At 41.7% G+C, this 23,558-nt stretch overlaps 1 protein-coding gene across 6 annotated transcripts; it reads right to left on the reverse strand.

Moving 5' to 3' along the window:
- Nucleotides 1-856: 856 nt before the first annotated feature.
- Nucleotides 857-23,355, reverse strand: ikzf1 (IKAROS family zinc finger 1 (Ikaros)). 6 transcript variants are annotated; one of them, XM_075475046.1, is made up of 8 exons: nucleotides 23,207-23,355; nucleotides 18,652-18,705; nucleotides 18,370-18,483; nucleotides 10,289-10,558; nucleotides 8,626-8,793; nucleotides 4,787-4,912; nucleotides 3,713-3,844; nucleotides 857-3,223 (listed from the first exon to the last, which is right to left on the reverse strand). In XM_075475046.1, exons 1-8 carry the CDS (start codon nucleotides 23,349-23,351, stop codon nucleotides 2,523-2,525), a joined length of 1,710 nt encoding a protein of 569 aa, XP_075331161.1. In that variant the 5' UTR covers nucleotides 23,352-23,355; the 3' UTR covers nucleotides 857-2,522. The 6 variants fall into 6 exon arrangements, with proteins under 6 accessions (XP_075331161.1, XP_075331179.1, XP_075331152.1 ...); XM_075475064.1 differs by having other exon boundaries at nucleotides 3,743-3,847; XM_075475037.1 differs by having other exon boundaries at nucleotides 3,713-3,847.
- Between the last annotated feature and the right edge of the window lie 203 nt (nucleotides 23,356-23,558).

Raw genomic sequence — 23,558 nt, forward strand, 5'->3', positions numbered from 1 at the left:
CCAACATGCACGCATCACACATATGCAAGGGAACCGTACAATGTGTACTCATATTCCCCCATCAAACCTTTTGATGAAATTAATCCGGACAGTCTTCCTCACCTTTGGCTCATAGAGCCAGCCATCACTTTTTTTTCCCCAAAGGAAGCTGAAACATGGACTCATCTGACCATCCAACATATGTCCACTCTCTTCCTGTCCATCTGAGCCAGCTGAGATGACAATGGTTTTCCAAGGTAACGTTGAGTACTGCCCATGTGGTTGCACAACGATTTCACATGCGGTGACGCATGTGGCCTTTACCCACTGAGATTTCCCCAGATTCCCTGAATCTTTTTACGGTTTTAAGCACTGGAGGTGTTGAAAGACATATGTTCTTTGTAAACTAGCATTGAGAAATATCTGGTACTTTCTTTTTTTTTTTTTTTTTTAAGTATTTTTTTGGGCTTTTTATGCCCTTAATGATAGGACAGTGTGAGAGAGACAGGAAGCAGGGGGCAGAGAAATGGGGAAGACACGCAGCAAAGGACCGCCCGGTGCGGGAGCCGAATCAGGGCCCGCTGCATCGAGGACTATAGCCTCTGTACATGGGGCGGCCGCTTAACCCACTACGCCACCGACCGCCGCAATATCTGGTACTTTCTGTTCATGTTCTGAGTTTGGCACAAAGTGGTAAGCCACAAGAAAAAAAATCTTGATTGGAAAGACTAAACCCCTACTGGATACTCCTTTTATACTCAATCCTGGCACCCTTACCTCTCACCAATTCATCTGCTGGTTATAGAATGTTCCGGAATGATTTTCTTTTATGTTTTTCTTTACCTCTCTCCCAACGTGTGTGTGTGTGTGTGTGTGTGTGTGTGTGTGCGTGTGTGTGTGTGTGTGTGCGTGTGTGCGTGCGTTGCTTGCATCAAATTTTAAATTTGTTGGTTTAATTTGTTTAAATTAAATCATTTTTAGACACTGAAGTTGGTCAGTGAATACACTGGAAATCAGTTCGTATTTGTACTTGTTAAATAACGTTTCAAACAATTAACCAATGACAGATTAAAGTTTTTATTGCATTTTATAACATTTCCTGACATTCTGGAAATGAGGTTCATAGATAAGATGAAGAAAAAGTTTTGCACATAACACTGAAGTAAAGATCCTTCTTTAATTTAATTAGTGTTTATGGAATTGCAAAATCCTGACTACACTTTGGAGCCATTATAATTGTTCAGCCTGTGTTGACTTTATCTGTTAATTTTCCTGCAATTTGTTCATAGTTTTTTTTTTTTTTTTGCAGTCGTCAGTCATTGAATCTCATCTGGCTCTTACTTGACAGGTCTGACTGAGCAGCGTTTTGAATGACACTTAGGCGTAATTATTTCAGAAAGTTTGAAAGTAAAGACTCTTTTCCCCAAGCCTATCCCTAACTTACTTTTACTTTTAAACATTTTAATGTGGACTATTCAATTTCCTTTGACAGGTCTTAAAAACACACGCATTGACCAAAAAAATATTCAGGTACATACTGAATAGATATGGATTATCCTAAACTGCCACAGCTCTGATTGCAGGTGCAAATGAACCTCATTTAGTTATCAATTCTTCCATGATGATCATTGTTTCAAAAACAAAACACTTCCCCACTTTATGTGCATATATAAAATATCCTTTATTTATAATTTGAAAGCATAGAGCTCCATTCAAATGAAGGTAACTTCGTTTTTCTTCACGGGGTAACCACCATTCTTAGATATCATGAATAAAATACAAAGCCCTGGATAACATTTCTTTTGATAACACTAAAAACAACCTCCAGCAGCAATAACGGATTCCCTCACACGTAAATTGGAAAGCTGAACAGAAAAAGATGCGGCTTTTACTATTCTACAAGACAAATATTGAACACTGTAATAAATACAAAAACAGACAGGCGTGTAAATGTTCTATAAATAATATGTAGGTTATCACAAACACAAAGATAACAGGTTAAAACTTTGCAAAGAGGTGTGGTTTTATCTACACTGATTGTTCAGATTTTACAGACTGTATTTAATACAAGTGTTACAATGGGTTTGCCTGCACTGAAAACATTTGCAGAGTTACTTTCTCTGATGCTCAATTTGCGTTGGATCTGATCTGTTTTTAGATTTTGAAAAAAAAATGTCTTTCCAAAAGGAAACATCTGCACATGATGTATTTTTTTCGGCAATTAAATATGTGATTTAGAGCCCAGACAGGTGCACATATACTCTGCTATATTGTTTTCAACATTTTTTTTTCCTTTCAAAAAGGTGGTGAGCTTATATGCCCCTCTCACACTTGATCAGAAATTAAAGTAAATGTTTTTTTGATAGTTGTATACATCTATGTGTGGTCAACAAACATGCATACATTGTATAAAAACACAACGTACTGACATAAAGAATGTATTTTACACAATGGATTTCTATGCATTCGTTGCAGATGCATGTCTGTGTGTGGCATGTCTTCCATACTGTTTGTCTGCATGTGTGTTCTCTGGTCGAAGGGGCTCAGTAGCGATGCTCTCCTCGAGTTATGTGGGAGGAGAACTCGTATCGATCTTGACTCCGGTGACCGCAGAGGTTGCACTCGAAGGGGTCTCTGAAGCCATGGCAGCCCATGTGAATGGTATACATGACGTGGTCCAGGAAGAGCACCCGGCAGTGTTCGCACCGGTATGCCCTCACCTGCTCCCCATCTGCTGTCACCACCTTGACGCCCTCAGAGGCCATCTCCATGCTGGCCCGGATGGCATCGTACTGCCTCTGTTGCTCCTCCTTCACCAGGGGCAGCCCGCCATTCCTCACCCCTGAGGTGATATGGTTGGTCAGGTAGATGAGACCGGTGGCGGCTCCGCCTGGGCGATCCTCGTTGTTGCTCTCGGTGTCCGTGGAGTCCTGGCCGCTGTGGCTGGGCGAGCCGTCTTTCTCGCTGGAAGCAGACTTGGAGTTGGAGAGCAGCAGCAGATTCTCAGCAGCACTGTCTTTGGCTGACAAGTTTGCCCCCACATGGCCCTCTGACAACGGCTTGTGGAGGGGGTACATGGCACTAAGAGCCACATCAGAGGAGGAGGCAGGGGAGGTCTGGACCAGAGGCCGGAGCGACTCGGCTCCTAAGTAGCTGATGGCGCTGTTGATCGCCTGGTCCATGACGTGGGGTTGAATCAGCTCACCTCCTCCGTCGTAAGCGAGGTCTGACAGACGTTTGTCTCCTGATGGGTAAAGGACAGGCAGAGGACTATGTGAAGGTATACTTTGTTGACATATCTAAACTTTCATCTACTTCCTGTCACCTCGCCCTCTATATGGAGTCTGCTTGTTTCTAACTGAGTTCAAAATAAATCAGTTGTTAGTAATGTGGTTTCATGGTCCCTTATTGGTTTTTCTAGTTTGATACCAGCATTTCCTTTTGTCTGTCAATATTCTATTTTCCTCCTTCATTAGTCATTAAAATCAATAGGTTAATGTATATTAAAAATATTAGTTACAATGAATATGTAATGATCAAACAAATGTACGGCACAGCCTCTGATCAGGTTGCACTGCATGCACTGCGCCGGGAAATCCATAATGAACACAAAGCACATTGCAGCTCCACAGCTTCACCTATATGCAGCTTTCTTACGTGTAGGAGTTACAGTTTTATTCAGCAAGAGTAGTAACATTTTATTCACACAAAGGAAGCAGATTTCAGCCCTTACCCACAAACTTCTGTGGCATAGTGCTCTTACGTTTAGCTACATTATTAGCTAGTCTGTCTAGCACCAAGGCTCTGTCAGCTCCCGTCTGGCTTAAGTCTTCCCTCTGCTCATTCTGGTTGCTTTCTTCCTTTACTACTGGAAAGCAAGACAGAGAAGTAGATTTTAGCATCAGAGTAATTTAAATTGTTCCCGTTTAAGGTGATGAGCTTTCGCCTTGCAACATGTGCTAATGGATAGTATCTTTGAAGTGCCTTGAGATCACATTTGTTGTGATTTGTTATGACACATGAAACTTTTTGGCTATAAATATATTATTTGTTCATGCTCTCAGTAGATGATAAATACGTTTTAAGCATTGAAAGTGGAGGTTAACATAACTCTGTACATGATGTATTTCCATTTATGATCACATGGATAAATTAACTGACTTAATTATCTCTGCAGATGTTGTTTTGGACACCTAATAAGCTCTTATCTTGATGGCAGCAACACTCAGCACGGTCAAATGCACAAGTGAGACGAGCTACGGTTACAGCTCGACTGGGTCATTTAATTGGACCACCGTCATTGTAACAGTTTATAGTAATGGAAGCAGAGTTGAGTTATTAACGGAAGTGTGTGTGACACTGGACTGTGGGCAGAAATGACTGCCAGAAGTTGTTTTTAGGTTACCTGAATGGCATTGATGGTTTTAAACTTGACTGTATTAAAACACACTTTAACTTTACTGTTTACAAAATAATGGAACATTGAAGCATGTACAGGGCACCTATGTCCATTTGAGTCCAGTTAAGGGTATCATGCATTGGGATTTGATCCCGAACCATATTATCTGGGCGTATTAGTCAACTTTGAGAAGCTCAATTTCATACAATTTTGTTCAAATTAACGTGTTTACAATCATTTTAAAAGTCCAGTTTTGGTCAGACTAACACAATATATGTATTTTTTTTATAGTTCTGTGGATAGGTGCCTACTGTCTGCATGGTACACCGCTGTTGTTTGCATAGAGTCCTGCACTCAGGGTAAGGCAGAACATTGTATTTGGGTGAAAGTGTCTCATGAAGCACCAACCTGTGTAGATGCTGTTTTGCAATCCCATGCACTGAAGGTAGTTGTGACATCGCTCCTTGTGCTCCTCAAGAGAGCTGCGCTGCTTATAACTCCGCCCGCAGTATGCGCACTTGTGAGGTTTCCCAACTGCAAAACAAAGAGAACATTCCATCGGTGTGAACAGTGCAGAATTTTACTCTATGCAATAATTCATATAATAGCAAGAACCAGTAGCATTTTTGACTGAACACGAAGAAAAGTTTGATTATGTGACTATTCTCCCTGTGTTCCCCATCGTAGAATTGCCACCTTAATATGATGGAGGGGTTTGAGTATATCACCCCCGGTAGGGTCTCCCATGGCAAATTTGCCTCAGGAGAGGTGTCAGACTAAAAGCGATTCAAAGACCTCGATGGGGCAGCACCAGTTGAGAAAAGGGAAACCATGGCACCCATGGGAGGGGGGGGCTAGTCAGCGAGCTCGTGGAGCCAAGGCTCGGCCAGGCTCAGCCAGGCTCAGCCCAAAAAAGCAACAGGAAACCACTTCCACATGGGCCCACCAGACACGCGGAGGAAATTCGTGGTCGGGTGCATTGCAAGATGGGCAGCAGTCGTAGGCGGGGCCTTGGTGTGCTGATCCCCAGCGACATGGAACGTCACTTTGCTGGTGGGAAGAGAGTCTGAGCAGGTGTGAGGTATCAACTACAAATAGCTAGACTCACCTCCACACGGCGTGGGCTCTGGAACTAAACTCCTGGAGAGGGGCTGGACTCTTATACTCTGGAGTTTCCCAGAGGGAGAGGCGTCAGGTGGTAACGGGGATACTTACAAGCCCCCGGCAAAGCCCTCGGTGAGCAAAAGGGTCACCTCACTGTGGCTGCAAGTTGCAGGATTACCCAAAAGCAGTTCAGATTACCCAGCCTTCTTGGAATGTCTGGGTAATGTCCTTGAGGCAGTGCCACCTCTGGATTCCATTTTTCTTCTGGGGGACTTAAATGTCAGCAATAATGGAGTGACCCGGAGAGGCATGATTGGGAGGAACGGCCTCCCTGATCCGAACCTGAGTGGTGTTTTGTTTTTGGACTTCTGTGCTAGTCATGGATTGTCCATTACGAACACCATGTTTGAGCGTAAGGTCATAAGTGTACCAGGCCACCTTAAAGGTTGATAAAAGAACTTTGCAGTTGTGTCATCTGACCTACGGCCGTATGTCTTGGACACTCGGGTAAAGAGAGGAGCAGAGCTGTCAACCAATTACAACCTGGTGGTGAGTTGAATTATTGACGAGGAAGACTACTGGACAGTTTTGGTAAGACTAAACGGGTAGTGAGCGGGAACTGAGAACATCTGGTGGAGGCCCCTGTCCACATGATCTTCAGCTTGCTTTCGGGCTTGGTTGTCCCAGGGGTCACCTGAAGCAGCTGGTAGGTACCAAGTGGCTAAAAGGACTGCAGCATTGTTGGTTGGATGGACAGATTGGGGCTATCCATTGTGGTAAAGAGGGAGCTGAGCTGAAAGGCAAAGCTTTCGGTTTACTGGAACATCTTTGTTCCAACCTTCACAGATACAAGCAGCTGAAAAGGGTTTCGTTTGGAGGGTGGCTGGGCTCAGCCTTAGAGATAGGGTGAGGAGCTCAGCCATCTGAAGGCAACTCAGAGTAGAGCCACTGCTCCTCTGCATCAAAAGGAGTCGGATGAGGTGGTTCAGGCATCTGGTTAGGATGGCTCCTCCTGGTCGCCTCCATTTGGAGGGGTTTCAGAAACAACATAATGGGAGGATCCAGCTGGAGGGATTGAATATCCCTTCTGGCCAGGGCATGCCTTGGGATCCCCCAGAATGAGCTGGAGAGTGTCGCTGGGGAGAAGGATGTCTGGGTTTCTTTCCTGAACTTGTTGCCTCTGCGACCCCACCTCAGATAAGTGGAAGACAATGGATGGATGAATGCTCGCTGTGTTGGTCATTGCACAAGCAAATTGGGTTTTAATGGGTGAGACAGATGCCTTGCGCAGCTCATACCAGGTCACAAAAATCGGAAGGTCCATGACTGAAACAACACCAAAGTGCTTGGAGCACTAGATATTATCATTAAAGGGTCACATTGGGACCTGTGTCAAAGGATGAACCAGTTTTATGTCTAGATATAATAAAAAACAAAGAAACTGATTTAAATTGTATCTGCTACTTTGTATCCGCTGCCTGTCACAAATACAAATAATTTGTTGGAATTTGATACATCCAGATGCCAAAGATAGCACAGTATATTATATATATACTATAGAATTTTTACACCAACAAGGTGATTCCAGGAGAGCTATTAGCGGACGACTTGGCATATATGACCTTAAGAAATAGAGAAAAAACTGAGAGTGGCATCTGGCCTTCAGTTGATCCATCTACTGTTCACTGAAGCCTCATCAGAAATGGTCTCCATAGGAGGGCGGCTGAGATATGCGGGAGAAACGGCTGAGATATGCCAAATGACACAAGAACTTGACTGAAAATAAGTGGCAACATGTATTATGGAGTGATGAATCCTTCCCAGAGCCTGGACCAGTGTGGGATCATCTTGAGAAAGAATGAAACAAAAGGCAGCCAACATCCAAAGACGTTAGAGTGATTCCTTTGGAGTGTCCTTCAAGAAGCCTGGAGAACTATTCCTACTATTCCTACTTCGCAAAATTATAAGAAAGCTTGTCTAAGAGGGTTCAGGCTGTATATTGAAGAATAAAGGTGCTCATACCAATTGTTGATTTTGACTTTCAGTTTCATAAGAATTGCAGGAATTCTGTTTTTGACTTACAGACCGTTTCAATATTGTTTTTGATATATTTTGATGAACTACTGCACTTATTTCCCTTTTTTCTGGCGGTAGATTAAGGAATGAGGAGTGGTTCAGGACTTTTTGCAAAATACTGTAGTTCTTTGAATGTTGTGAGAATCTGAAAAGGAACTTTTTGGGAATTTACATTTCTACAACAAAAACTTAGTCATGGTTGGATCTGTTCCTCTACTTTCTTTTCACACAGAGTTTTGTTTGGGATTTTTTTGTTGTTTTTTTTAGGGAAAGGAGGAGTGCTGATACTATTTTTCAACTAAAACCAGTTTGGTTCTTGTTCACACACTTCTTCTGGGACTATGGAGAAAATGACCAAACATGAAAACCAAAGAAGTTCAACTGCAGCACCAGTTTTAGACTCTAAACTCTGGTAGGCTGTTCGTTTTCAGAACATGCCAGAGATGTTGTCGTGACTGACAGGCATATGGTGCCCACAGAAAATCAAAATTTAAGATCCAGAACTAACTCATTTAACCAACAAATATTTTTCCTATTAGATAATAGGGCTTATTAGTATCAATGTAATTACATTATTCCTGTACTAAATATGATAAAGAAAATCTCACTCCCTTTGGCAGCTTAAGCACAGCCTTTGTTTTGATTTAATTAATCTCAGAAGCACATGCCTACACACGCCTGTATAGGGTGACGTAAAACATGCACCTACTTAATGATCATTGCACAGATAATGATAATAATACACTTTCTTAAATTAATTTTTGTTTATGGGGTCAAATATGTAGAGTTTAAACAGACACCTGACTTGCAGGTTATCCTTTCTCTGTTCTAAGAACTACTGAGAGCAAGCTTACTGTTTACACCCAAATTTCATAAACACATACTTCTGCAAAGCATTTGCAAAAAAAAAAAAAAAAGTGACACCATATCTATACGCTGTCAACTTCCCCTTCCATAGCACTGAGGTCTCACTGTGTGCAGTGCAAAACCTGTCATGCATTTTGTAAAGACTTCTTGCCAGCCTTGAGTGCAGGAGTTTTCGGCGTGGGTGTCTGCTGCATGCTCACCCGAGTGGGTGCGTAGATGGCCAGTGAGGGCATCCCTCCTGCGACAGGCGTAGCTGCACAGGTGACACTTGAAGGGTTTCTCTCCTGAATGGAGCTTTATGTGGCGCAGCAGGTTGCCCTTCTGGGTAAAAGAGGCACCACACTGGCTGCACTGGAACGGACGTTCTCCTGCAGAACAAGAACAAACACAAAACAGACACATATGAATCCAAAGAGGCAGTAAAGCACACAGAAAAAAAAATTAAATGTGTCAATTACTGGCACCCAGTTTTACGTGTTTTTATGTTTCTAAACAATGAGTTGGATTTTTGTGTCTTTTTAAAAAAATTTTGCTAATCAGTTTTAATCCCTCCGCTGACAACAATACAAGCACAAAAGTCTTTGTCTTTTATCTGTGGATGCAGAGCTGGCTGAGGCGGTATTGAGGGGTCATTGCTCTACAAGCCTGCCGAGAGCCAGAACAAGCTGGATGATGGAGCGTCTCCAGGGCAGAGAGCGATCCAGCAGCCGCTGTGGAGGCTTTCACAGCAGACTGACACTCCATCTCTCCATGCTCCCCCTGCCCCATCGACTTCTGGCGCTTTGATCGAACAAGAGCCTTTCAGAATCAGACTGCCAGTTCCGTAATGCACCATTGCCTAGGTCAATTTGATCTGAAAATCTCATTTTTTCCTCTTCTTCGTCTCTAAAATAAGAGCGCCACATCACAATGCAAATTCAGCCTCATTTGAATAAAGCGAAGGAAACACTTTGTGTTGAGAGCCAGTCTTCCTGATCAGCGCTTCTGGAATAAACCAATATCCAGCGTCTCCGAGTGTTGTGGCATTCTGTGAGAACGTTTTAATGTTTTTTTTTTGTTTGTTTGGTTTTTTTTTTCAAAGGCCCCCCATAAAATAAGAGTCACCAGTGAAGCAGCAAAAATATATAAAAAGGGAAATTCATTAAAAATGCATTTCAGGAGCAAAGACTCACCTCAGAATATTTCTCTATTTAAATGGGAGGCACTTCATTATATCTTTTATTGTACTTTCTTTTGCATTTACATTAGTCTAGTGTTCCTTTCAACCATTTTGAGTTTCATTAGTTTCTAAAGCTCGATAGTTAAGTGCCTTTTTACAAATGTTCCCCACCACTGGTTTTGGCTCCGTCACAATAGAATATCAATTTTGAATTTTGAAAAACTTTTAATAGTCAGATAATTGTCACTTTGTAGCGATTCCATTAAACTGAAGCAGATTTCCAGCTTCTTAACTGGTGTGGGTTTTTTTGGACAGAGTTTGTTTCTGCAACTTTATCGCACAATAACTGCTCAGTAACTGCTGTTTGTAATTAGAGAAATTCAGAAGCGCAAATTAATGAACGCTAAAGGTGAGGCTTAAGAGTTTATTTCATGCACGGCAGGAGAGTCTATACAACAGCGCAAGCAGAAGTGAGAATAAGGAAGACAAAAAACACAAGAGGTTTATTTCACAAAAATTGAAGAGGACATTAAGCTAGTGTGTTATTGGTTGTGTTCATAAAAGATGTAATATTTTTGCCTTTATAAGTCTGAAGAAATGCTTCAAACAAGAGGAGAGGCCACAGCACACACTTTACTATCCCTCTCACACTGACAGTGAACATGGGTGTAAAGGAAGGGCATGAAGTATTGCAGACGGCTTACCAGTGTGGCTTCGCTTGTGCACCATCAACACATTGGGGCCAATGCAAACTATCCCACAGATATCGCACTTGAGCTTCCCGTTGGGCAGCCGGATACCACCAGCCGAGGAGAAGGCCTTGGCTTCGGGGCTCAGCTGTGAGCCGTTCACCTTGGCCCCCGAGGCATCGACCACGCGCAAGTCTTCCGCGCACTCCTCCTCATCCACGCCATTCATGTCACAGGCCAGCCCATTCTCCTCATCACTGCGAGCCTCAACTTTAATATTACAGGCTGGAAAAGAGGGCAAGGGTGGGGGGGCCACGGTTTAGAATACGAGCATGGTTCTGTCATCATGTAAAACTCTAAATTGGGCAATTTATTAGTGAGATATCGATACTGTGACATGATAACAGAGAGAGTTCTTTATCCTAACAAGTCTATTGTAGCCTTTTACAGAACATTTTTGACTGCCTGCCCTGAATTAAATAAAAAAAATTTCTAAAAGTGTATTTAGTCACTTTCACGTTTACTTAATATTGCTCCCATAATAAATATATAAATGTTTTGATTTTATACATTTTGTAAACAATTTCTGTTTCTTCTGATTAGTCTATAATAATTTTGTCTTGTTCTATATTTTATGAATTCTTATTCAATTTACCTACATTAATTATTTAATTTTACTCAATTACACCAAGCTGTCTGTTCTGATGAGGCATTTCCTGCGTTACCTCTGCAGTTGAGTCGAGCTCTAAGGTTGCAACTATAAAACTCGGCATCTTAATTTGCCATTATGATCAAATATGGCCCGGCCTCATCTGAATGTATTCATTGTGTTGTGGTAGCTCTGTTCATTCCCTGTTTATTCTGCTGGAATAGACCCAGTTTTGGAATAAAACAGTACTAGGGCCACAATGGCTTTGTGATGACAAATGTCCTGTAATGCACATTGTGACATTTTCATGTGTTATGATGATGCATAAAACTTTTAAAAACTTCCCCCTACTGGCAGGCAAATTTAGTCAAATTGGCTGGAAAAACTCAAAAATCATCAGCTGAGATCAGCCAATTAAAAAAATAAAAATAAATTAAAAAAAATAATAATTTTGCCTTTTTTTCTTTTTCTTTTCTTTCTTTTCTTTATTTCATAAAGACACACAGGTGGACGGCACGTCTGCTGTTTGAGGATTTCAGTGATGAGATGAAGAAACATGCCGATCATCTCACACCATCACACTCTGGTGACACAAATGACAGCAAGATAAACAGGAAACAGAGACACAGGAAGCAGTGCGAAACTAGGGACTAGGTATCTATCAGAGCAACAGAGTGCGATGAGCAAAGACAAACACACAGACTCCCATATGGCCTTTTCACAATCTTACTCATTTACACAAGCCTTTAATCTAATTTTTTGACATTTCCAGCATTTCAAGCTCAGAAGGAAATTGTTGCATGAAAGCTGAAAGCCAATTATTATTTGTGGAACTAATACAAAAAAAAAAGAAAAAAAAAGAAGAAACTGTAATCTCTTTTTGATGTGTGGTGTTCCCACTGTGATCAGAAAACAGAACAGCCCCGTGCAATTAACTGCCAGCTCCTGCTTTACCCTCCAGAAAACCTTTAGAAATATTTAAGAGAACTGACAAATCGTGCAAGTCCCGTAGCTACCAACCTGTGGTTTGCACGTCTCAATGGCAACCTTATTTCCCCATGCCTTTACCCCTGTTTGTACAACTGAAGAGGAAGAAGTGGAAATCATGAAATATAGGAATCTATGGAAAAGGGGAAGCTTCAGAAAGAGGGCCTGTCTAACTGAAATACCAAGAATTATGGAGAAGTGACAGAAAGGGAAGCACGGGATAGGAATTGTAAAACTGTATGTAACTGAAACAGTTTTTTTTCTTTCTTTTTTTTTTTTTTGTCACAGAGTCACTGAGGGAGCAAAATGTTAAAATGTTTCCCACAAATGGCAGGAGATGAAGTGAAATATAAAGGATCACAAGACACTGATTACTTTTTCAATCAAATTAAGATCATACTTTGTATCTCCATACAAAATATTTTTCTTTTGTTATTCAAACAAATTGCTTCTCTTTATGACTGTTGGTTTTCATCTTTCTTTTTTTTGCAAACTGCTTCACTTTCTAGACAAAAAAAAAGCTGCTTAAGGTGCAAAACTGAAGACAAATTATGCTACAGAACAGTTTAGGAATCAGGTCCTCTACATACTAAACATGCATTTAAAAAGTCTTATTTCACGAAATGACAGTATATAAAAAGGGTTTTAACTACATGAACACAAATCTCTAGTCACTACTATTTTTTTAGTTTTACTATCAAGTTGATTTTGCTGACATAATGAGATACAACTTAAGACCAATGCGTTCAACATCCACTATTTAACTGTTTGTCTCCAGAGGCTGCAACAAAATCAGAATTTCACTAAGCTATATTTGTGACCAAAAGAATTCACACGATGTACATTTGTGAATCAAATTCATCTTTGCTTGGTGTGTGTTTTGTGTCTTTTCTTCTTTTGGGAAATTAAGCATGTTCAAAATAGTGGTGATAAAAAGAGCCCTGCAACCACTGTAATAGTGTAGCAACAAAAAGACCAATCTCCCTTCAGTACATGTCATCTGTAACAAAATCCTTATATTATCAAATGTGCATAATTAATTTATTTTCATTTCATTTTTCTTTCTAAATATAACTGTTATCATCAATACAGTCACATTTTAAGAGCTATAATCAATAACTGGCTTTAATAAACTCTTTTAACAGGTTCCTCCTTGTTTACCTTACAATGTTAGTAGCTTTATTACGTTTTTCTAAATATTGTTCTCACTACTCATTAATACTTCAAACTATTTCCACTTACTAGCCATTAATGTATCTAGCTAATTTACAGGGTTGGGGAGTAACGGATTACATGTAACGGCGTTACGGTAAAAGGATACAAAATAAAAGTAACTGTAATCCGTTACAGTACAAGCAAAAACGATGTACTCAGATTACAGTTACATTCAGTGAGAATGGGGGTTACTTAACAGGATTACAATTTGTGCGAGGTTGTAGTGACAGAAGTACAGAGCGGCAGGGTCGGACTGGGGAAAAAAAAATCGGCCCTGGCAATTTTCCCCGGGACCAGCCCCCCCTCAGTATTAATTAGTATCTCCAATCTAATTAAATAAAAATAAAAAAACGAGCACAGACCGCTCATACAGTCAATGGCATGTACCCATAGAAAAAATACACACTCACACACACATCACACAACCTGACTATCGAGCTAACAACCATGATCAGTAACCTACACAAACCCAGACACATAATGGCTCGGCGGCCAGCAATCGGATAAACCAATGAAGTGAATCAATCCTGTGAAAGAATGAAAACAAGTGAATGAAACCTGCACTCACCCATTATGAAGTTAACTCTGCCAGCCCCATACTCTTGCCCCTGCTCAGCTAACTCCTTGACGTCGGGTATGGTTGCTAACATTACGGCGGCTAGCATTAGCAACGAGGCTGCTAGGCTTGCTAAATCGGTAAGCATTAGGCTACTGAAGAAAGCTAGTCTTTTTAGCAACGTTATATTATCATCTTTCTTCTCGGCTATAAGTTAACCTTTGTTTACGGCCACTGGCCCTAACCTGACGCGCTAGCTGTCAAATCACCGGAAGTTTTCACCGGAAGTACTGGCGCACACACACAAGCAAGGGTGTGCAAAGAAAAATAAAATGTGATGTAAAAGTCTTACTTTGCTTATTTATTACTAAAGTAGAGCACTTCATTGTCATTGCACATGTATTAATGAAATGCAGTTTGGCATCTTATCAAGTGTAACGCGTGCAGATTGTATAGCATGCAGTATTTAGAGATAAAATGCAGTTATTTACAGCTAGTGTAAGGAAAGATGGTTAATAGATATGTGCAGAATAGATCAATTACCTAGAGAAATGCATGTATGTGCAGAGAATGTATAATGTAGTTATGGCAGTACAATGAAAAGAAAAATATCATGGTATAAATAAATGTGATAAATACAGATGGAATCATACAGATAATATACAGATTATCCTATACCATAAATAGGTAAAAGTAATCCAAAAGTAATCCAAAAGTAATTAGTTACATTACTTTTTTTAAGTAATCCAAAAAGTTACACTACTATTACATTTTAAACAAGGTAACTTGTAACTGTAACGGATTACATTTTTAAAGTAACTTACCCAACACTGCTAATTTAATCATTACCCAAATATTTAATCATTCCCTTTTCCTAGCTACTTTAACCATTTATCCGTTACATTTGATTAATGGTACCTTGCCTTTTCACCACGACTTTTAGTTAGCTAATGTGTCTATTTTTCTGTTACTTTTGGCCAATGTCACCTGGCCATTCAATCTTTACTTTTAGTTAGCTAATGTAGCTACTTATATGTTCTGTTTGGCTAATGTTGGCTTACCATGTAACTATTAGCTTTAGCTAACTATTTTAAACGTTTGTCTGTTTCTTTTGGTCAGTGTTGGCTAATAAACCACTTATTCATTGCTATTTCAACAATATGTATGTATTATTATAATTATCCTTCTGTTAGCTAACTAATTTATTCACTCATTTTGTTTGCTACTTTTGGCTAGGCATAGTAGACTATTTCATCCTTTTATTTATTACTTTTGCCTAGTCGTGACTATTTCCCTCTACTGTAACCATTCTCCAGAGCATTCTGTTAGTTTTACTTAGTTTACTTTGCCAAATGTTATTATTATAATGCATCTATTACTTTAACTATTTCAGTTCTAATCCATGACAGCTAAAAATGTAATTTTCTCGGTTATCTAGGTCACTAGTTTGAACACACCCTCAACAAGAGGGTTTTGAAGTGGCTCAATGTGAGACAACAGTTTGGTTTCTTTTTCATTGTGCTACTTAAGCTATAGTTCCCAAGTTAGGTTTTTGTTTTGTTTTGGTGTTTTGGGAAATTTTGTTAAGCACAGTCAGATAAAGGAGAATTAGCCTACAACTTGCAGAGGCATAAATCTTTTCTAGAATGAAGACTGTGCGTTGCACATGACGTTTTTCAGTCAGGGATAAGAACTTTAATGATGATGTTTTGAGGTGATCAGATTTGTTTAATTTACAGAGCTCGGAAGCAAAACTCCATATGCGGCTGCATCACTCTAACCCCTCAAATATAATACATGTATTTTGGCCATAGAACTGTCACAATTTATGGACAAACAAAGTGTTTAATATCAAAGAACAGTGGACAATTATGTAAATACAAAAAAAAACTTTAATTAGACTACAGCCAACAGATTTTTTCTGCCCACTGAAACTGAGATCTGATCATGGTATAACTAAATTTTAACACTTAAGAATATACTCTAAGGAATGTGAATGAGTGAAACAGCCTCAAAACGTTGATTAATGAATACTAAATATATTAAATAATCATCTGTTGCCATTTGAAGTACCAGCAAGGCTGTTAAGTTATCAGCTGGAGCTAACAGAAGGGAACTGTGAACGTTGGACTGCCACCTGGGTCTCATGGATATGGGGAAGTGGTGACTAAACTGGGACTAGGAAGAATGCTTTTACTTTATAATTGTGTTTGCATGATCACACATCCTGATTTGTTCATTTTGGGAAGCAAGTGTCAGATCACATTGTAGACAAACAAAAGATGGTCAATAAAATGGTCATAACCTGATGTATGTAGATCTAACCTTCAGATTACAGACAAAGGGATGACCCATGCTGCTGCAGAGAGAAATGACAAATGCTACAGAAAAAGTGACAAAGAAAAGAAAAGTTTGAGCATTAGCCTGGCATAAAGAGAAGAAATAAACATTGGTATACTGAGAGGGATCAACGGTAGCTGGGAGCAGCATAGCGAATGCGTTAGTTCTGCTATGTGAGGACGGCGGGAGCCTGCTGGAAGTTCCTGTTACTGCCTTGTGCCGCTCTCACAGCCTGAAAATAACCGAGTGTGCAAGGTAGTGGAACCACATGTGTCAAACCACGCCAGCAACACATTTAACCCAACTTGCAGGAACACTAAATACAGCCTACTTTTCCCCTCACACAAAAGAAGAAAAAGCCACGTTTTCAGGAACTAGACAGCTCAGTCTCCCTCTCAGTCTCATGTCTCTGAAAGAGCAAAGGCTCCATTTGACTCAGTGAAAGTGAAAGAGAAATCATTTTACTGGGAAGGTCATCTCACATCTTACTTGTGACTTTAACTGAGCATGTCCCCGTGCTTATTTTCTCTTTGAGCCGCACATTGCGATGAAGTTTTGTTTATGTCCCCGGGTTGCAGTTCACCGGAGGGCCGACAAAAGAGGCTTCACTGTGACCTTTAAAGCTCACTTCTGTTCGCAGTCATCTTTGTGTAGACTGTAGTATTGTGAACGTGCAACGACGATGATGATTCCAGGCCGCGAAGTCTTATTTGCAACAGGAAGCAACCTGGGTTTTGAGGTTTTGAGCTTTCGATACTTTGAGGTCCCGTGTCCCACATATAGTCCCCATGTTATTTTGTCCTTTTTTTTTTTTTTTTTTACTCAAGAGAACTGAGCAGCACATGATCCTGGGTGTTAATTATAACTCTTTCTGGCTTTTATCACAGAAGCAGCGATGCATAGATGTACCAGATACTTGCACTTCCCTTCTTTCTCTCTGTCCCTGCACAGACACACACAAGACACAACTTATGTGGAGGGAATGAACTGAAACTCAAATATCGTACCAGATGCGTCCTCTTTACTCTTTTCATAGATGGTTAATTAAAGTCAAACATTTTGATAATAATCCGCTTACCGACTGTTTGTCATTTGTAATAACTTTCTTTTTCTTTTTTATAGACTGATGATGTAAACACTCGGATAAGACAAGGTATTACAGACGCTCCCTTACATGAACAATCGTAATTCAATAGTTCTGATGCCATTGTGGCTTTTTGTTGAGAAGATTTAAGATATTCCTGCCTGTGCTGACTTCCCTTCCTGTCAGCTCAACAGCAGCAAAGACAAAGAGAGAGCCTCTGTGAGTAAGCATGTGTGTGTACGTGCAGGTGTGTGACCTATGTGGTGTAGTGATGTGCTGATCTCGCTGAGCTTGGCCCTGTTCCTGAGCTCTTTATCTCCAGGAGTGTTGAAACTGTCTGATGGCAAGTTCTTCTTAGGAAACTCTTACACATCCTATTTCAGTTTCCTCTCGCATCTTATTTTTGACTCTGCGCTGCTAATCTTTGCCGTTATCTACCCTGATAACGCTGATAGGATGGTCACAATTAAGTCTTGTGGCTTTTTTTTTTTTTTTCTTTTTTTGCTGGTCATGATGAACACAATCTTTTTGCATCTTAACCGGAAAATTTCCCTTTGCGCCCAGCACTACTTTTAAGCAAAAACAAAAACTGTAAGACAACTCCGGGTTCTTCTCTTCTTCTGTCGTTTCAAAAAGAAGAAGAAAAATCAGCCTTAATGACCAATTAATGTTTCCTGCTCTTTCACAAACCACCCAAGTTAGAAGATTTGACAAAAAAATAAATGTCGTTCATGTGAGTCACCCGAGTTTTCTTCATCCTTATTTTCACCATCATATTCCCTGGCTTGCTGTTCACAAACTCAAATCAAGGCCACATTAGCTATTCCTTAAGATTTGGTTTATTAATGACATGCAATGGATCAAAGGCATTTTTTTTTTTTTTACCTTTCATGCCAATGACCTAAATGTGTCTCTGTGCAGCTTTAAAATAAGTTTTCCAAGAGATTTGGAACAGCAAATATCTCCCACTGGATGTGCATGAGATTAAGTTATAAAAACATTTTTAGTGTATATATGTCATGCTTCTGATCCTGACATTTTCGTGTAACCGTTTTACTCTGATTTGGATGCTTTGGGAATGAATACATTACTGTTGGGGGAAGGCCCTGAAGTTGTTTTTTGGCTTCTTCTGATTGCCACTTCATGGGATGAACTCAACTTAATGTAGCAATGACACACTCATATCAAATTTACTTGTGATTTAAATGAGCATCAGTGATGATCTGTCCGGCTGTGGGCGCGTTTGTTGAGAAGCTGCCTCGTACCTTTGTCCCCCCGGTTGTTCTGCTGGTGGGCGGAGCTGGCTGACAGGTCCTCGGGGACGGCCATGGGCTCCTCTGCCTCCTCGGACGCTTCGTTGGCAGGGGGGCTGTCCCTGGCTGGGGGGGGGGGACACGCAAAACCAAACACCCGTCAGTCACCAGGTAACCCCTCGACACGACTCATTCAGGGGAAGCAAAATTGCCTCTGCAAGAGCCTGTTTTCTGAACCTATTGTATCTACTTTGTGCACTCTGCGGCTCAATCATGCAGGAGGTAAGCTTTTACCTGGCATCTGGGCCATTTCCTGGGCCTCCTCTGTCTCCATGCGGTGCAAGTACTCTAATGGGAGAGAGAGATCGAGATGTAGATGCGTATAAGTTTAATCAAGTGCAGGCAGAGGAAACAGCATTATAAAAAGCTTGAGTGGAGTAAAGGGTGTACTTCTCTGCGTGACTCCATCACCTCAGTGAGATAACTCTTGTCACAGCCGCAGTCACACCGCTGTCCCCCACATTACATTACAAAGAATTACAGACATTTTCATTACAAGTCTGACAGAGAGACTGAGCTAGGAGAGCGCCCTGGCTCGCGCTGATGGGACCCGCCGCGAGAGCGGGGTTGCTGGGAATGGGCTTTCAGACCACATTTGTTATTTATTGTTAATTTCCTGCCACGTAATCATCCAAAAATGCAAACTGACTGCCGCAAAATTAAGCAGAAAATTAACTGGCCCCGGGGTCAGCGTGGATGCGGGTGTTCGCCGCGCCCAGCTGATCGACGCTCGTGTTCTCTCTAATTTACTGAGCATGCATCGCTGAGCCCACGGCCTGAGCGCACACACGCGCGCACGTGCACGCGCCGAGATCAGAAACAAAGGGAGAGGGAGGACGAGGAGAGAAAGTCAGTGAGATGTCGAGGCAGAGATAGCAGCAAAAAGGCCATCAGAGGAGCAAACGCAACAGGAAGGTGCATAAAAAGAAAAGGGACAGAAAAGCAGGCCGAAGAACAGAGAAGTTCCCTTTATTTACTTTTTTTTTTTTTTTTTTTTCTCAAGACGAGGCCCTGCAGTCCAGAAGCGAGCCTCTGGCCAGGGCTGAATATCTGAGGAGTCACCAATGCTCGTGGCCCCATTAATAATGGATGGCCCTCAAGCCTGCAGCAGATGGGCCCGACAGCCTCAGCCCCAGCTCCGCCACTTCAAGAAGCCCACGGTGGGGCCGCTGCCCAGTCCAGCAGCCACACAGGGAGAAGTGAAGCTCCCGAAAATAGCGAAACGAGCCCAAGGGAGAAGGGGAACCTAGGCCTTCCTGTTTTACTGACAGATGGCTCCACACATTTGGAACAAATAGTGGGAAGCGACTGGGCCGCTCTGTCGCAACGCGCAATATTCTGCGGAGTCAAGTCAGGAGCTCGACGGCCCACAGACGCCCAGGATGCAAGTGTGAGAGAAGGAAGAGGAGGGAGGGCAAAGATCACTGGTGCAGATGATTTGTTCAGCACAACACCGGAGTGTTGCGTGTCACTCTGCTGCAGCGTTCCTCAGCATCTGGAGTTTGGGGGCAGAGGGAGGTATATTCTCATGTGCCCTTTTATGGGGGCAGATGGTGCGAGGGAAACACGGATGAGTTGGTGGTTTGGGGGGGGGGGGGGGTTCGATAGAGATTCTAAAGAAAAAAAAAGAGTTCCTACATTCAGCCACAGCCCACTTGCGTAGGCATGTGGAAAGTAAGGTGAACGTAGAATATTCAGGAAATAGCACAAAGTGTTACTATTTTCAAACCGAGTTTATTTTCTACACGTCACAAACATTCTTCTCGTGTTCTAAATACTTACTCTCGTACTGTTTTAGTTGTAGGCCAACCTCAACTTTTTCAACACCGAACCTGAAGCATTATGTGATAGTTCCAACTGGAATTTTCCTGTTCCACTTTCTAATATACTTTCTAATAATATCAGATGTAGCACCATTTCTAACATTTTCCTTTAACCAGCCAGTCATAGCTACTTAGAAAACAAATGTACTCATAACAAACTGAAATTGTGTGAGTGTGCGTTGGTGTACGAGTGTTAATGTGCATGAGTTTACAAAGTAAAGTGGGGGCAGGTGGAATCTTTCAGCCGGTGAAGTAGTAGTCAAAGATTAGACTTCTGACACAGAGCGCTGGGGGACTGGAACAGTTTTGAGTACGTCAAGTGGGGAGATGCAGGAAGAGGCTTGTGGGTTGACAGAATTCTCGGTCTTCCTCCTGTGTGTTTGTGTGTGTGCGTTTTGGTGGATGGTGGTGGTGCACTGGGGGGGGGGAGGGTTTGAGGCGTCTGCTCGTAGCGAGGTGCAAAGCCAGGCAGCAGGGTGGAGATGAGAAACAACGAAACCGTTAACAGATACTGAGGACCACGCCAGCAAAGTCTGGATACTCAGGAGAAAGCTTAAACACTGGTGTGTGTGTGCGTGTGTGTGTGTGTGTGTGTGTGTGTGTGTGTGTGCGTTGATGAATAAATGTCATATAGGCCTGATTTTAATGGCAAATACAAGAAGCAACATTTAAGAAAAAGGGGGAGACGATATGGAAAGAACTTTCTTACTCTAGGCACTTTTCCGATGTTTAATGTAACCTCGAAACGTTGAACTTTGTAGAGCAAAAATTTAAGACTGAGCGTCTTTGTATACGTTCATAATCACTGCAACTAGATTTGTGGCTCAAACGAGACAATTTTAAAGCCTTAGAATACAAAATAGCCGCTTCATCACGCGGTAGCGCTTGTGTGACACTGACACCAGGCCCTCACAATATGAGCCATAATCTAACCGTCGGCACTCACACACTCCACTAAAAGTTTCCACCTTTTTGGCGCCTTCTCAGCAAACTCGGTGACGAATAATGACAATATCCGAATCAATAATTTTCTCTCTCCCGAGGGGGGGGGTTGCAGGTTGAGAAGCAATGAAGCTGTGGGCGATCTCTTATCAAATTGTTAGGAAGAGAGATTACGCTACACTGCCAAGCAAATGTGGTGCATGGTCACCTTTGTTCATATGCACATGGAGATTCTCATCAGTAATTCATGAAATGTATGGGTGAAAGTGGGTAGATAGTATTAGCAGATGTGTTTCTGGGAGCCTATCGAGGAAGGGGGGGGGGGGGGGGTTGGGGGGGTTGGTAAAGGTGCACTGAGGAGAAGTTTCCTTAATTTGCATCTGACACACTTCACTACTCCGCTATTCAGACAGTACAATCATTTTAATAACTGTCTGTCTTCCTCTACCCCACCCCCACTCCTTCCCCCAACACACACACACACACACACACACACACACACACACACACACACACACTTCTGTTTCTACTGACAAGAAAGATGGTGTATCTGCAGACAGATTTGAGGCACTTTCAGCACTTCTCTATCCAAATGAGCTATGAAAAAAAGTAGTTTTTTGTATGCAGGTACAGTGGTTTCTTTTTCTAAGTTCGAACCAGAAATCAAACTTTTAAAAAATTTTTTTTATCATTTTTCCACTTTGTTTTCGAAGTGTGTTACATTTGGCGAATGGCGTCTATTCTGAGTGAAAATCCATTCAATGTAAATGTAATTCACTTCCTCTGATTGTCATAAACTCTGGATCATTTCTTTCTTTCTTTCTAAATGCTTAAAAAGCCCTCTGCAAAAAAAACAAAGTTTTAAGACTTCAGCTGTCTTTACATCTCACTGTCAGGATAACGGATCGAACCGTTTTAAAGTTTCACCAAAAAAAAAACAAGGGAAGTGTTAAACATATTCAACTCAGCTGCTACAAGCAGAAACTTTTAGGTTTTTGTCGGTGCCGTTTTAAGACGAAAAAACGCGTTAATTTCCTCGATCGAATAACGCCGAGTCTTTTTTTTTTTGTCTGGGCGTTGATTAAAAAGAAAAAAGAAAAACTTTCTGATGAACTCAGAAGTTCCAAAAGTTTCATCAGTCCTGCCTACAACCCCCACTCCCCTTTCCTTCAGTCACAGTAACAAACAGAAACTATGGCTCGATTTACAACAGGTGAACACAAAGTTCGATCTGCCAGAAATAATCACATTTATCGATTGTTACTTTATGTGAAGCGTTTTTAGGCAGAAGCGCAGGTCGGCGCGTGCTGATTTCCTGTTTAAGCGGCGCTGAAGTATTTGACACACGGTTTGGTTTTTGGTCCCCCGAAATTTTTTAATGTCTCAAATTCATAAATAAATTAAAAAAAGTATTTTTTTTCTTCTTTTTTTTTACGAATACTGAGTCAAACTTCAGCTCCAGCGGGACAATCTGAAGTTTACAGCGGGCGCACATCTGTTGCAACAGGTGCTACAGCAGGAGGGTAAAAACTATTAAAGGCTTTAAAAAAGATGCAAAAAGCGTAATTAGACTAAAAGCTGACCTCGAACGCGAGATCTGTATATTTGTTTTATATAGACATCTAACTGATTTGTTGCCAACACAATTCATTGACATGTTCCCAAGAGATAAAAGGCACATGGAAAATGGGGAGCATTTCCACTACTTCCTTTAAATAACTGCCTGTAGAAGTAAAAAGAAAACCCCGGACAAATGAACAGTTTTCCCCTAAATTCGATTTTCAAATCTTGTCTTGTGCGTCAGTCCGCTATGCGCGCTCCTAACGGCTGAAAATGAGCCGCACAAAACGGGATCTGACGCCGCGGCGCACCTGCACCGAAACTCTTAGGAGACTCCTTTCCAATCAGGTGCAAATGTTTCCTAAAAGAGATTTTGAGAGCCAACGAGCTCCCTCTCAGGGTCTTCACCTAACAGCCTGTGAGGTTAGTGCCAAGCTGAGAAAGCGCGGTGGAAGTCACTTTACCTGCTATTCCTTGAGTTTGCAGTATGAAGTTCTTCCAACTCTCCCCGGCTCCATGTGCAGAAGGTCGCAGCGCCGCGGCGGCCCCATGGAGCTGCGCCCTGAGTCCCTCCCCTCTCCACTGCACTTCCTCGTTCCAGCCCAACATGTCTATGTCTGTGAGCTCGGCTGAGGCATTTTGCTCGCTTTTATCCAGCCGTCTGCGGCGGGGAGTCGAGCCACCGAACCCTTGGCACTTGCTTTGTGCCGTGCCAATAAAAGCTGACACCCAGTAGACCATTACTGGCAGCCATGCATGAGATGGGATGAGGCGAGCGAGGAGAGTGGACCATTCATTGTTTATTTATTTCTTTCA

Source organism: Odontesthes bonariensis, chromosome 2, assembly GCF_027942865.1.
Source record: "Odontesthes bonariensis isolate fOdoBon6 chromosome 2, fOdoBon6.hap1, whole genome shotgun sequence".
NCBI lineage: Eukaryota > Metazoa > Chordata > Actinopteri > Atheriniformes > Atherinopsidae > Odontesthes > Odontesthes bonariensis.

What these genes read in the sequence shown, in the direction of transcription:
- ikzf1 (XM_075475037.1), bottom strand. Translation starts at nt 23,351, where the DNA reads ATGTTGGGCTGGAACGAGGAAGTGCAGTGGAGAGGGGAGGGACTCAGG. An exon ending in GCACAAGCGAAGCCACACTG is followed by an intron (nt 8,794 to 10,288) that starts GTAAGCCGTCTG and finishes CTTGTTCTGCAG; the next exon opens with GAGAACGTCCGTTCCAGTGC. An exon ending in TATGCCACAGAAGTTTGTGG is followed by an intron (nt 3,224 to 3,712) that starts GTAAGGGCTGAA and finishes TTTACCCATCAG; the next exon opens with GAGACAAACGTCTGTCAGAC.